The 12362-nt window shown below is 49.4% G+C and overlaps 1 protein-coding gene across 4 annotated transcripts in view; it reads left to right on the forward strand.

Annotated features, from left to right (window-relative positions):
- The window catches only part of ARHGAP9 (Rho GTPase activating protein 9), a 218773-nt gene that overhangs the window by 146440 nt on the left and 59971 nt on the right, over positions 1 to 12362 (forward strand). For all 4 annotated transcript variants that reach the window (XM_073663315.1, XM_073663316.1, XM_073663317.1 and 1 more), the window contains 2 exons: positions 8800 to 8910; positions 10761 to 10822. In XM_073663315.1, coding sequence (XP_073519416.1) covers positions 8800 to 8910; positions 10761 to 10822 — 173 coding nt within the window. The remainder of the gene's footprint in view (positions 1 to 8799; positions 8911 to 10760; positions 10823 to 12362) is intronic.

Consider the following 12362-nt stretch of genomic DNA (forward strand, 5'->3'; position numbering starts at 1 on the left):
CTCGGGCAAAGTCTGTCTGAGGAAAAAACAAAACGCTGCATGCCTGAGTTTGATCTGATATTCGGAACGCATTCAGCCATCCAAGTCAATGAGTGCATGGAAACCATTGAACTGCACTCGGATGACATCCAAGTGCAGTCCGATTTCCGTGCACTGACACAATGGAGAAGATGGAGACATTTTTTTTCTCCATCTTCTCATCTGACAGAATCAAATCACATTATGATCACACTCTGATCAGACCCAGTTCTCTTAGATAAGAGAATCTATGGCCGTCTGCACCTGCCCTTATGGTTAGAAAAAGAATTACAGTACTTGGTAGTATAGTAAAACTCAAGATGATTCATTGCACCATGGCCGTATATACACTATTCATTGCAGGTAAAATGAACTTTGCAACTGCTCCAAGTGCAATCTCAGTCCAGCAAGTGCATTGGCTCTCTGCAGTAACATCTAGTGTCACAACCTTGGCCTTGATTGATGGGTGTAAAGATCCCATGGGTCACTGTATTCCGCAGTGAAATCTTACGCATGTTCCTGGCATATGCAAAATATGTCAGAGATAATGTCTCTGCCCACAGAAGGGCAAGTATTGTGTAAGCACAGGGCCGAGATCCCAGTAAACTTATCTCAGATGTGTGTCTTTGGCTAGGACCCCTTGCAACCATCTATAATTTCTGAGGTAAACCACCATCAAGTATTTCATTGTGCTGCAACACTCATGCAGAGCAAATGAGGCATTACACAGCTATCAATTAATTCAATTGTTTCTATATATTCTCTGTATCCTGGTCCATAGTTGAAATGACTGATTATTGGCTCCTTGTACAAAATTAGAATTATCATAGAATCATAGAATGTTAGAGTTGGAAGGGACCTCCAGGGTCATCGTGTCCAACCCCCTGCTCAATGCAGGATTCACCAAACCATCTCAGACAGATGTCTATCCATCCTCTGTTTGAAGACTTCCATTGAAGGAGAACTCACCACCTCTCGTGGCCGCCTGTTCCACTCATTGATCACCCTCACTGTCAAAAAGTTTTTTTCTAACATCTAATCTGTATCTTCTCCCATTCAGTTTCATTCCATTGCTTCTTGTGTTTCCATATGCAAATGAGAATAAGGATGATCCCTCTACAGTGTGACATTCCTTCAGATATTTTTAGAAAGCTATTAAGTCTCCTCTTAGCCTTCTTTTTTGCAAGCTAAACATTCCCAGATCCTCTAACCGTTCCTCGTAGGACACACTTTGTAGTCCACTCACCATCCTGGTAGCTCTTCTCTGAACTTGCTCCAGTTTTTCTATGTCTGTTTCAAAATGTGGTGCCCAGAACTGGACACAGTATTCCAGATGAGGTCTGACCATAGAGGAGTAGAGGGAGATAATTACTTCACGTGATCTAAACTCTTTGCTTCTCTTAATACATCCCAGAACTGTGTTTGCCTTTTTTTGCTGCTGCATCATGTAGCATCGGCGTCTCTGCCCCGTTCTAGGCAGAGACGCCGTCCCTCTCACCTCCCCGCTCCTGGCGCGGCGTCCTCCAGCGCTGCTCTCCCCGCTGCTTCCGGCACGCGCTCCTTCCCCGGCAGTGTGCTTAGGGCGCGCGCGCGCGCGCTCCCCCTCTCTTAAAGGGACCGCGCGCGCCGTCCTAAAGAGTCCCCGGCCAATTGCCGGAGGACCTCCCATATAAAAGGCACCTCCTCCAAAATGGAGGTGCCCGAGCAATGTTGTAGCACTGTTCACTACTCTGCTTCAGCCCTCAGGTCCCGTTGCCAGTTACCTGCTAGATACCTGCCAGATTCCTGCCAGTCTGCTGTCTAATTCCTGCCTGATATCCTGCTACCTGCCTGCTAGCCTGAGGTCCGACGGTCTGCCTTACTACTCCTGTCAGTCTGTCTAAGGACCAGCTTGCCCGCTCACCTGGGAGCGCACATCAACTACCTGCCTGCTTGCCTGAGGTCCGACGGTCTGCCTTCCAACTCTTGTCAGTCTGTTTATGGACCAGCTTGCCCGCTCACCTGGGAGCGCACATCTGCTACCTGTCTGCTAGCCTACCTGGAGGCTCTGCCGTCACGTGCTGTGACCAACCGCCTGTCCAGAGACTTCTGCCCGCTCACCTGGGAGCGCTCATCTGCCGCCTGTCTGTTGGTCTTCCTGGAGGCTCCGCCGTCACATGCTGTGACCACCCGTTTATCCAGAGACTCTCGCCTGCTCACCTGGGAGCTCACGTCTACCATCAGCCGCCACAGGTCGTACCAACCCTTTACCCAGAGACTGCCCCGGTCACTTGCCGTGACCATCTGCCCGTTCACCCAGAGACTGCCCCGGTCACTTGCCGTGACCATCTGCCCGTTCACCCAGAGACTGCCCCGGTCACTTGCCGTGACCTCCTGCCCGTTCTTCTAGAGACTGTCCCGGTCACCTGCTGTGACTGCCTGCCTGGTCGCCACCCGCTCCCTTACAAGGACCGCCCCCTTGTATAGTAGCTCAGAGGTTCCGCCTCCCAGACCCGTTACAGTTTGCTCGGGCCATGGAACCCGGTGGCACCCAAGCTCTCTCGCTCTCGGACCTATGTCATGAACTGTCCCGTCAGAGGTCCCAACAGGAGTCCATCCTGGGTCACCTGCGGAATGTCAATTCTCGCCTGGACACTCTGACTGCTCTGCCTGCAACCACCGCCAGTGCCATGACTCGCAATCCGGCAGCTCCACTGCCCACTAATAACATGGTATCCTACCCCGGACCCCGGCTTTCTGCACCTCCTCGTTTCGGAGGCGACTCCGCCCAGGCTCGGGGCTTCATAAATCAGTGCACCCTGCACTTTGAACTCCTGTCTCACCAGTTTAACTCCGACAGGGCCAAAATTGCCTTCATCATGTCCCATCTCACCGGAGAGGCCCTGGCCTGGCTAAATCCTCTGTGGGAGAGAGGAGACCCCCTGGTGTCCGACTTGCCTGCCTTTCTCACGGCTTTCCGGAAGGTCTTCGACGAACCCGGACGGAAGACCTCATCCGCATCATCTCTGCTACGCCTCCGTCAGGGAAGTCTCACCGTGGGCCAATATGCCATACGGTTCCGTACCCTTGCCTCGGAGCTGGCCTGGGATAATGACGCTCTGGTTTCCGTCTTCTGGGAGGGTCTGTCTGGCCATATAAAAGATGAACTTGCCGGTCGGGATATTCCTACCACTCTCGATGACCTAATAACTCTTGCCACCCGGATTGACCTGCGGTTCCAGGAGCGTGCCAAAGAGGTCACCCGTGAGAGGAGGTTTCCACGTCTAGCTCCTACTTTTCAGAAACCCGTCACTCCCTCCGTCTCTCCTCAGCTACACTCTCCTGAGCCTATGCAGGTCGACCAGACCAAGATGGTCGGTTCTCGCCAAGAATCTCGCCGAGCCGAGGGAAGCTGTTTCTATTGTGGCAGTATGAAGCACTTCATCCGTTCCTGCCCGGAAAAGCCGGGAAACGCCAGTGTCTAGGACCACTCGGAGAGGTCGTCCTAGACAAAAGTAAGCCCTCTCCGTCTCTGACCTTACCGGTCTCTATTGCTTGGGGAGAAAACCGTCTCTTTGAACTCGCCCATCTGGATTCTGGAGCTGCTGGAAACCTCATCTCCCAGTCTCTGGTAGAGAGATACCATATTCCCACCAAGTCCCTGGCTGAACCATTGTCAGTCGCCTCCGTGGATGGAAGACTTCTCTCGGAGACCATCCTGCTCGTCACCGAACCCATAACCCTGCAGGTGGGAATGCTGCACTCTGAGGAGATCTCATTCCATGTGCTGTCCGGACTTTCTCACTCCCTGTTGCTAGGTCTACCTTGGCTCCAGACACATGAACCCGTATTGAACTGGCGGTCCGGTGAAGTACTCCGATGGGGTCCTGACTGCCATAGGACCTGCCTGGTCCCGGTCCGTCCACTTCGCCCTCAGCCTACTCCAGCTAACTTACCTGGTCTCCCGGCTCCCTACTGGCCCTATGCGGACGTCTTCGGTAAGAAGGAAGCTGAGACGTTGCCACCCCATAGGCCATACGATTGCCCGATCGACCTGGTACCTGGCACCACTCCTCCCCGTGGGCGTATCTACCCGTTGTCTGCAGCCGAGACCTGAGCCATGTCTGAGTACATTGAAGAGAATCTGGCTAGGGGATTTATCCGAAAATCTACCTCCCCTGCTGGAGCCGGATTCTTCTTTGTCAAAAAGAAAGACGGCTCGCTACGTCCCTGTATTGACTACAGAGGACTCAATCTCATCACGGTAAAAAACAAATATCCCCTGCCACTCATCTCCGAATTGTTTGACCGTCTCAAGGGCGCCAGGATCTTCTCCAAGCTGGATCTACGAGGAGCGTATAATCTGGTCCGTATCCGTCAAGGAGACGAGTGGAAGACGGCATTCAATACCCGGGACGGTCACTACGAGTACCTTGTGATGCCCTTCGGTCTCTGTAATGCTCCCGCGGTCTTTCAGGAACTAGTCAACGACATCTTCCGTGACCTCCTGTACTCCTGTGTAGTGGTATACCTGGACGATATCTTGGTCTTCTCTCCGGATCTCCCCACACACCGGAGGGATGTTCGTCAGGTCCTGCTTAGGCTTCGGCAGAACCACCTTTACGCCAAATACGAGAAGTGCCTCTTCGATCAGACCTCCCTTCCGTTCTTGGGCTATGTCATCTCCCAAACAGGTCTGCAAATGGATCCCGAGAAGCTCTCTTCCGTTCTAAAATGGCCTCGTCCTGAAGGTTTGAAGGCGATACAGCGATTCCTGGGCTTCGCTAATTATTATCGTCTTTTCATCCCACACTTCTCGTCCCGGACTGCTCCCATATCTGCACTTACCCGTAAGGGGGCTAACCCCAGAACATGGTCGCCTGAAGCCGAGGAGGCCTTCCTTTCCCTAAAGAAAGCCTTCGCCTCTGCTCCCGTCCTGCACCGTCCGGACTGTAATAAACAATTCTACCTGGAGGTTGATGCCTCCTCTTCCGGAGCCGGAGCGGTGCTCACCCAGAAGTCTTCTACTGGGAGAATGGTAACGTGCGGCTTCTTCTCCAAAATCTTCTCCTCGTCGGAGCGCAACTACTCCATTGGAGACCGGGAGTTGCTAGCCATCAAATTGGCACTGGGAGAGTGGCGCTATCTGCTTGAAGGGGCTCTCTACCCGGTAATTATCTACACGGATCACAAGAACCTGGCATATCTCCAAAATGCCCAGAGACTCAATCCTCGCCAGGCCCGGTGGTTGTTGTTTTTTGCCCGCTTCGACTTCATTCTTCATTTCCGTCCGGCGGACAAGAACGTCAAAGCTGATGCCTTGTCCCGGTCCTTCCTGTCCTCCGATCAAGAGGAGGAACCTACGCACATCATCGACTCCTCCAAGGTGATGAATGTGGCCCCCTTGGATCTGACTCGTCTTCCACCCGGTAAGACGTTCGTAGCTGTGCCAGATCGGGAGAGGGTTCTTCGCTGGGGACATTCTTCTAAACTAGCTGGCCATGCTGGCCAAAAGAAGACCTTCCAACTTATTACCCGGCATTACTGGTGGCCTACCCTGCGTAAGGACGTGGTAGACTTCGTCGCGGCCTGTTCATCCTGTGCCCGTAACAAAGTTCCCCGACATCTACCTGCCGGCCATCTCCTGCCCCTTCCCGTACCTGCTGCTCCTTGGCAACACATCGCTATGGACTTTATCACCGACCTTCCAGTTTCTGCCGGTTGCACTGTCATTTGGGTTGTCGCTGACCGTTTTTCTAAAATGGCCCACTTCATTCCCCTGCCTGGTCTTCCGTCTGCAGGGTTCTTCGCTGGGGACATTCTTCTAAACTAGCTGGCCATGCTGGCCAAAAGAAGACCTTCCAACTTATTACCCGGCATTACTGGTGGCCTACCCTGCATAAGGACGTGGTAGACTTCGTCGCGGCCTGTTCATCCTGTGCCCGTAACAAAGTTCCCCGACATCTACCTGCCGGCCATCTCCTGCCCCTTCCCGTACCTGCTGCTCCTTGGCAACACATCGCTATGGACTTTATCACCGACCTTCCAGTTTCTGCCGGTTGCACTGTCATTTGGGTTGTCGCTGACCGTTTTTCTAAAATGGCCCACTTCATTCCCCTGCCTGGTCTTCCGTCTGCACCCGAGCTGGCTAAAGACTTTATCCGCCACATCTTCCGTCTCCATGGTCTGCCCCTCCACATCGTGTCGGATCGTGGGGTTCAGTTCACCTCTCGCTTCTGGAGAGCCACATGTAAGCTGCTGGACATTACCCTGGATTTCTCCTCCGCTTACCACCCTCAGTCCAATGGTCAAGTGGAGCGGATCAATCAGATCTTGTCCAGCTACCTCCGGCACTTCGTTGATGCTCACCACTCGGACTGGGTGGATCTCCTACCATGGGCCGAGTTCTCTTATAACAACCATGAGAGCGAGTCCTCTTCCAAATCCCCGTTCTTTATAGTCGGTGGCCAACATCCCCGGATTCCACTTCCTGTCTCCGTTTCTGTGGACAACCCTGCTGCGGAGTCTCTTGTCAGCGAATTTTCTACTATTTGGGAGAGCACCAGGTCCGCTCTTCTTCTCTCCTCTGAGCGGATGAAGAGATATGCTGATAAGAGACGTCTGGATCCGCCCCAATTCCGTCCGGGAGACAAGGTTTGGCTCTCATCCAAACATGTGCGGCTCAAAGTACCCTCCTACAAGTTGGGTCCTCGATTCATCGGCCCCTTCGAAGTCCTCAGGCAAATTAACCCTGTGGCCTACAAATTAAAACTCCCGGCCACCCTACGGATCCCCAACTCCTTCCACGTATCTCTCCTCAAACCCGTTGTCTTTAACTTTTTTTCCAAAAATCCAGGTGCCCCTCCTGCTCCGGTTTCCGCTGATGACATCTTTGAGGTAGAGAGTATTCTGGCCTCCAAGAGGGTAAGAGGAAAAACCTTTTTTCTGGTAGATTGGAAGGGGTTTGGCCATGAGGAGAGAACTTGGGAACCCAGGGAGAACATCAGCGCCCCGCTTCTTCTTGAGAAATTTCTTTCTGGCCAAAAAAAGAGGGGGCCTAAAGGGGGGGGTACTGTAGCATCGGCGTCTCTGCCCCGTTCTAGGCAGAGACGCCGTCCCTCTCACCTCCCCGCTCCTGGCGCGGCGTCCTCCAGCGCTGCTCTCCCCGCTGCTTCCGGCACGCGCTCCTTACCCGGCAGTGTGCTTAGGGCGCGCGCGCGCTCCCCCTCTCTTAAAGGGACCGCGCGCGCCGTCCTAAAGAGTCCCCGGCCAATTGCCGGAGGACCTCCCATATAAAAGGCACCTCCTCCAAAATGGAGGTGCCCGAGCAATGTTGTAGCACTGTTCACTACTCTGCTTCAGCCCTCAGGTCCCGTTGCCAGTTACCTGCCAGATACCTGCCAGATTCCTGCCAGTCTGCTGTCTAATTCCTGCCTGATATCCTGCTACCTGCCTGCTAGCCTGAGGTCCGACGGTCTGCCTTACTACTCCTGTCAGTCTGTCTAAGGACCAGCTTGCCCGCTCACCTGGGAGCGCACATCAACTACCTGCCTGCTTGCCTGAGGTCCGACGGTCTGCCTTCCAACTCTTGTCAGTCTGTCTATGGACCAGCTTGCCCACTCACCTGGGAGCGCACATCTGCTACCTGTCTGCTAGCCTACCTGGAGGCTCTGCCGTCACGTGCTGTGACCAACCGCCTGTCCAGAGACTTCTGCCCGCTCACCTGGGAGCGCTCATCTGCCGCCTGTCTGTTGGTCTTCCTGGAGGCTCCGCTGTCACATGCTGTGACCACCCGTTTATCCAGAGACTCTCGCCTGCTCACCTGGGAGCTCACGTCTACCATCAGCCGCCACAGGTCGTACCAACCCTTTACCCAGAGACTGCCCCGGTCACTTGCCGTGACCATCTGCCCGTTCACCCAGAGACTGCCCCGGTCACTTGCCGTGACCATCTGCCCGTTCACCCAGAGACTGCCCCGGTCACCTGCTGTGACTGCCTGCCTGGTCGCCACCCGCTCCCTTACAAGGACCGCCCCCTTGTATAGTAGCTCAGAGGTTCCGCCTCCCAGACCCGTTACACATCACACTGTTGACTCATGTGTATTCTGTGATCTATTAGTATACCCAAGTCTTTTTCACACGTGCTGTTGCTTAGTTCCATTCCTCCCATTCTGTACATGTCATTTTTGTTTTTCTTGCCCAGATGTAGACTCTTGCACTTCTTGTTAAATACCATTCTATTAGTCGCTGCCCATTGTTCAAGCTTATTTAGATCCTTCTGAATCCTTTCTTTGTCTTCTCTAGTGTTAGCTATCCCTCCTAGCTTTGCATCGTCTGCAAATTTGATTAGTTTTCCTTTAGTTCCCTTACCTAGATCATTTATAAAAATGTTGAACAACACTGGGGCCAGGACAGAGCCTTTTTGAAACATTCTTCCAATTATCAAAGTATTTGACCTTTTTTTTTAGACCAAATAACTTCTTTGACTAAAATCTTGGGTGCACGTTTAAAATATGAAATCTAGAATTAAAATATGGCCTGCAGTTATGTCTGGAGTGAGAAGAGGAATGAAGCCCTGAGAATGAAGATATCATCCAGAGACATGCACCAATTGAAGTTTACTTTTAAAGCAAACTCAATATTTTCCTTTTAGCCAGCTTCTCTTCTTCTGACCCGTGAACATTGACTTACACTTCGATCAGTAAATTTACTGGTTGTACATTTAATAATTGGAATTGCTATACTTATTTATTAGATATGTATACAAATATTTAAGTGAATTTTCCCTCTTCTTTTTTTGCAGTCAAGTCACAGAAGGAACTTGTCACATCACGTGCTAGATGATTTTAATAATGGAAACTTTAATGCTGACCTTGCAAAGCTCAGTGCAGTCACAGTCCTGGATGTTCCCCATGTAAGTGTATACATTTCATACTTTCCATTCTAAATAAAATACTCTGATTTCAGTTTTGATTATTGGTGGGCTTTATAAATATGAACAGAAACTTGGTCAGTCGTGTGGTAGAATGGACCCCGACATAAAACACACTGTACAAAATACTTGCCAACTCTCTCGAAATGTGCTGGAATAAGGGGAAAGTCAGCAATTTCCCAGACCCCGGAGGAAAACTGCCCGGCACCTCTTGAAAACCAAACGATTGTGGAATGGGGTGTTGAGAGGCAAGGAGTGGGCATGGCAATAGAAAGGGGGCATTGCTACAAGTAAAAAATTAGATGCCACGTATGGTCACTCCTCCTAAATCCTTGCCTTAGAAAGCTGACAAATATGGTGTAAGGGTTCCTGCACAAGACCGTAATACTGCTTAGAATCATACTACGGCTTCTAAAGAGATACATTGGCTTCTACAATACCTCTGCATGTCTCCAAACCTAACAGAAAAAAAGATTGTGACAGCCATTGACCCTGAATGTACTGATGTTGGAGCTGTGCCTGCCATCACTCATGTGATATGTGTCACGTGACCGCTGCAGCCTATCAGCATAAGCTGATGGGTTGCAGCATTCACACTTTTTCCTGATAAAACCGTTACCCTTTAACAGCTCCTAAGCAGCCTTATACCGTGCTTCTCCATAGTTATAGACTACAACCAATCCCTGTGTTTATGCTGTTCCTGCTGTCATCATGCATTTTATATGATTTATTTTCAAAGCCAAATGAGTGACACAATTATTAAAAAAGCATTGCCAAGATTTTTTTTTTTATTTGCTAAACCTGCCTAAATATGTGTGTATTGTATTGTAAGCGCAATAAAATATTCACCGATCACAGCCTTCCCCGGTTTCCAGCACCACTCTGGTCCTTATCTCACTCGTGACTGATCTCACTCGGCTCTAAGTGTGAACCAAAAGTTGTTGTTAGAATGTAAGTCTATGGATAGTCAGAACAAGGCTCCATAGACTTTGATTGTAAAAGCGACTTCCGGCTGACACATAGACCCCAATGTGAGCTGGCAAGTTGGAATTTCAGTCATGTGAGTGAGAAGAGCAGTGGAGCGGCGCTGGAAACCGGAGAAGACAGCAATTGTTAAGTATTTTATTGCAATTTCATTAAACAACACACATACTTAAATAGATTTAGCAAATGAAGCATTTCTTAGAGTGCTTAATTAAAGCACCACTTCAACATTTTTTATTTTATTTCAGTGCTGGAGTGGTGCAACTAATCTAAGTTCCCTTCCCCTAGTAATATACTTACCATCTGCCATCTTCATCTTTTATCGGCTCCGCTCCTTTCAGTCTCCAGCAGTTTGAGACCTACCGGATCGCTACAGTGTTTGATGGTCAATGTGGAAGTCACTACCCAATATAAGTCTATGAGAGCCAGAACGAGGCCACAACGCGGCTCCCATAGACTTACATTGAGATCTTGAGACCGTTACCTCTGACTTCTGGTCAGTTAGACGTTGCTGTCACAAGAGGGCAGATCAGGATCGACGCGCCGCTTGGAACAGTTGAAGACGGCATCTGGTAAGTGTAATACAAGGAGCAGGAACTTAGATTAGTGGCACCACTCCAGCGGTAAAATAAAAAACCCGCTGCAGTTATGTATATGTCAGTGGTTACAAGAAACGGTTGTGTTCCGGCTGTCGGCTGTGAAAGGTCAGGGCTGCAGGAAACGTGGTCGGCCTTGACCTCATGCATTGGAGGATTCTCTTTGATGAAAAACAAAAGCCTTTTATGAAGTCAGTTCTGTTATGTAGCTATGACCTTTTTTCCTTCTGTCATTTGCTTCTTCTTTTCCAGGAGGTGGAGAGGGCAGGCCAGCTGAACAAGACGAAGATAGCAGAAGGTGGCCGGAAGCTGAAGTAAGCTCCGGGGTTACACAATCGCCGGCCAGTACCGTCCTGAATGCACTGATATTTTCTATCAATCATTTCCTCCTTCGCTGTATATTGTGCCCATAAATACTTGTGTAATACTTAAAGACATTTAGTGCATGTTGTAAACAAGATCTGAAAATAGAACTTGGGTTCGGTTAAAGGGATTGTCTGTTATTAGTAAAAGGTATTTCACCTCCAACCCCCCTCCCCACACCCTCAGAAACTGCACCATGTCTATCCAGAGGGTTGTCTGGTATTACTGCTCTGTCGCATTCGAATAAATGAAGCATGGCTGCAATACCTGCAAGAGCAAAAGCAGAATTTTTAGTAGGAAATTTTCAAGGGAAGGGGAAGACAAAATTTCCTTGATTATAAAGACTTTGCCAAATCATACATAGCGTGGCTTTTAGTGGTCTATAGTGGTTTATTGGTTAATACCTACTATGCCCGGTGATCAATAGTGATGGAGGGGTTAATATTGCTAACATTATGCATGACTTCTTAAATGTTAAAGGGGTTGTCCGGCCTTGGGGTTCAAATCTGCAGCCTCTCTATGTGACTGCAGACTTGTGCATCCTCGTGTTGCGCGCACTTCTCGCTGTGAGTATTCTCCGGAGTCGGCACTGGGAGCGGTCGGTCAAGTGACCGCAAGTATGCGATTTATGTACTTCTGGACACAGTCCGACTAGACATGTCCAGCCTCGTTCAATATACTTGAGCAATGCCGTATACATTTAGTTGGCACGTTAATGCATGTATGCAAATCACATACTTGGAGGTCTCGCACCCGTCCACCCCCTTCATCCGTAAATTCTCACTGCCTACAGTACGGGTGCTGTTACTATTCACAAGTCTGCAGTCACGTAGAGTGACTTCAGACTTGTACCCCAAGGCCGGACAACTCCCCTCTTCATTACCCAGCGACTTTCCATTTTTTAGTTTTCTCCTTCCCTTCTTCTAAGAGTCATAACTTTTTTATTTTTCCGTCAATATAGCCGTATGAGGGCTTGTTTTTTGCGGGACAAGTTATACTTTTGAATAACCAATCATTTTACCAAATAATGTACTGCAAAAGGGGAAAACATTTAAAGTGCGTTGAAATTGCAAAAAAGTACAATTCCACAATAGTTTTTTGGGTATTTTATTTACCATGTTCAGTATATGGTAAAACTGACATGTCAATATGATTCCCCAGGTCAGTACGAGTACGCAGATACCAAACATGTATCGTATATATAGTTTGTTTATTTAAGCGGTGAAAAAAAAAATCTGAAATTTGTAAAAAAAATATATAATTTTGCTTTTGTCGCCATTTTCTAAGAAGCATAATGTTTTGATTTTTCGGGATATGGGGCCGGGTGAGGGCTTATGTTTTACACCTTGAGCTGACGTTTTGGATTATACCATTTTGGAGTAGATATGATGGTTTGATAGCCTCTTATTGTATTTTATTGCAATGTTTTGGCAGCCAAAAAGCATAATTCAGGATTTTTTCTTCTCATTACTCCATTTACCGATCGGATTA

Source organism: Phyllobates terribilis, unplaced genomic scaffold (assembly GCF_046119375.1).
Source record: "Phyllobates terribilis strain yellow unplaced genomic scaffold, ASM4611937v1 Scaffold_2__4_contigs__length_985480577, whole genome shotgun sequence".
NCBI classification, from domain to species: Eukaryota; Metazoa; Chordata; class Amphibia; order Anura; family Dendrobatidae; genus Phyllobates; species Phyllobates terribilis.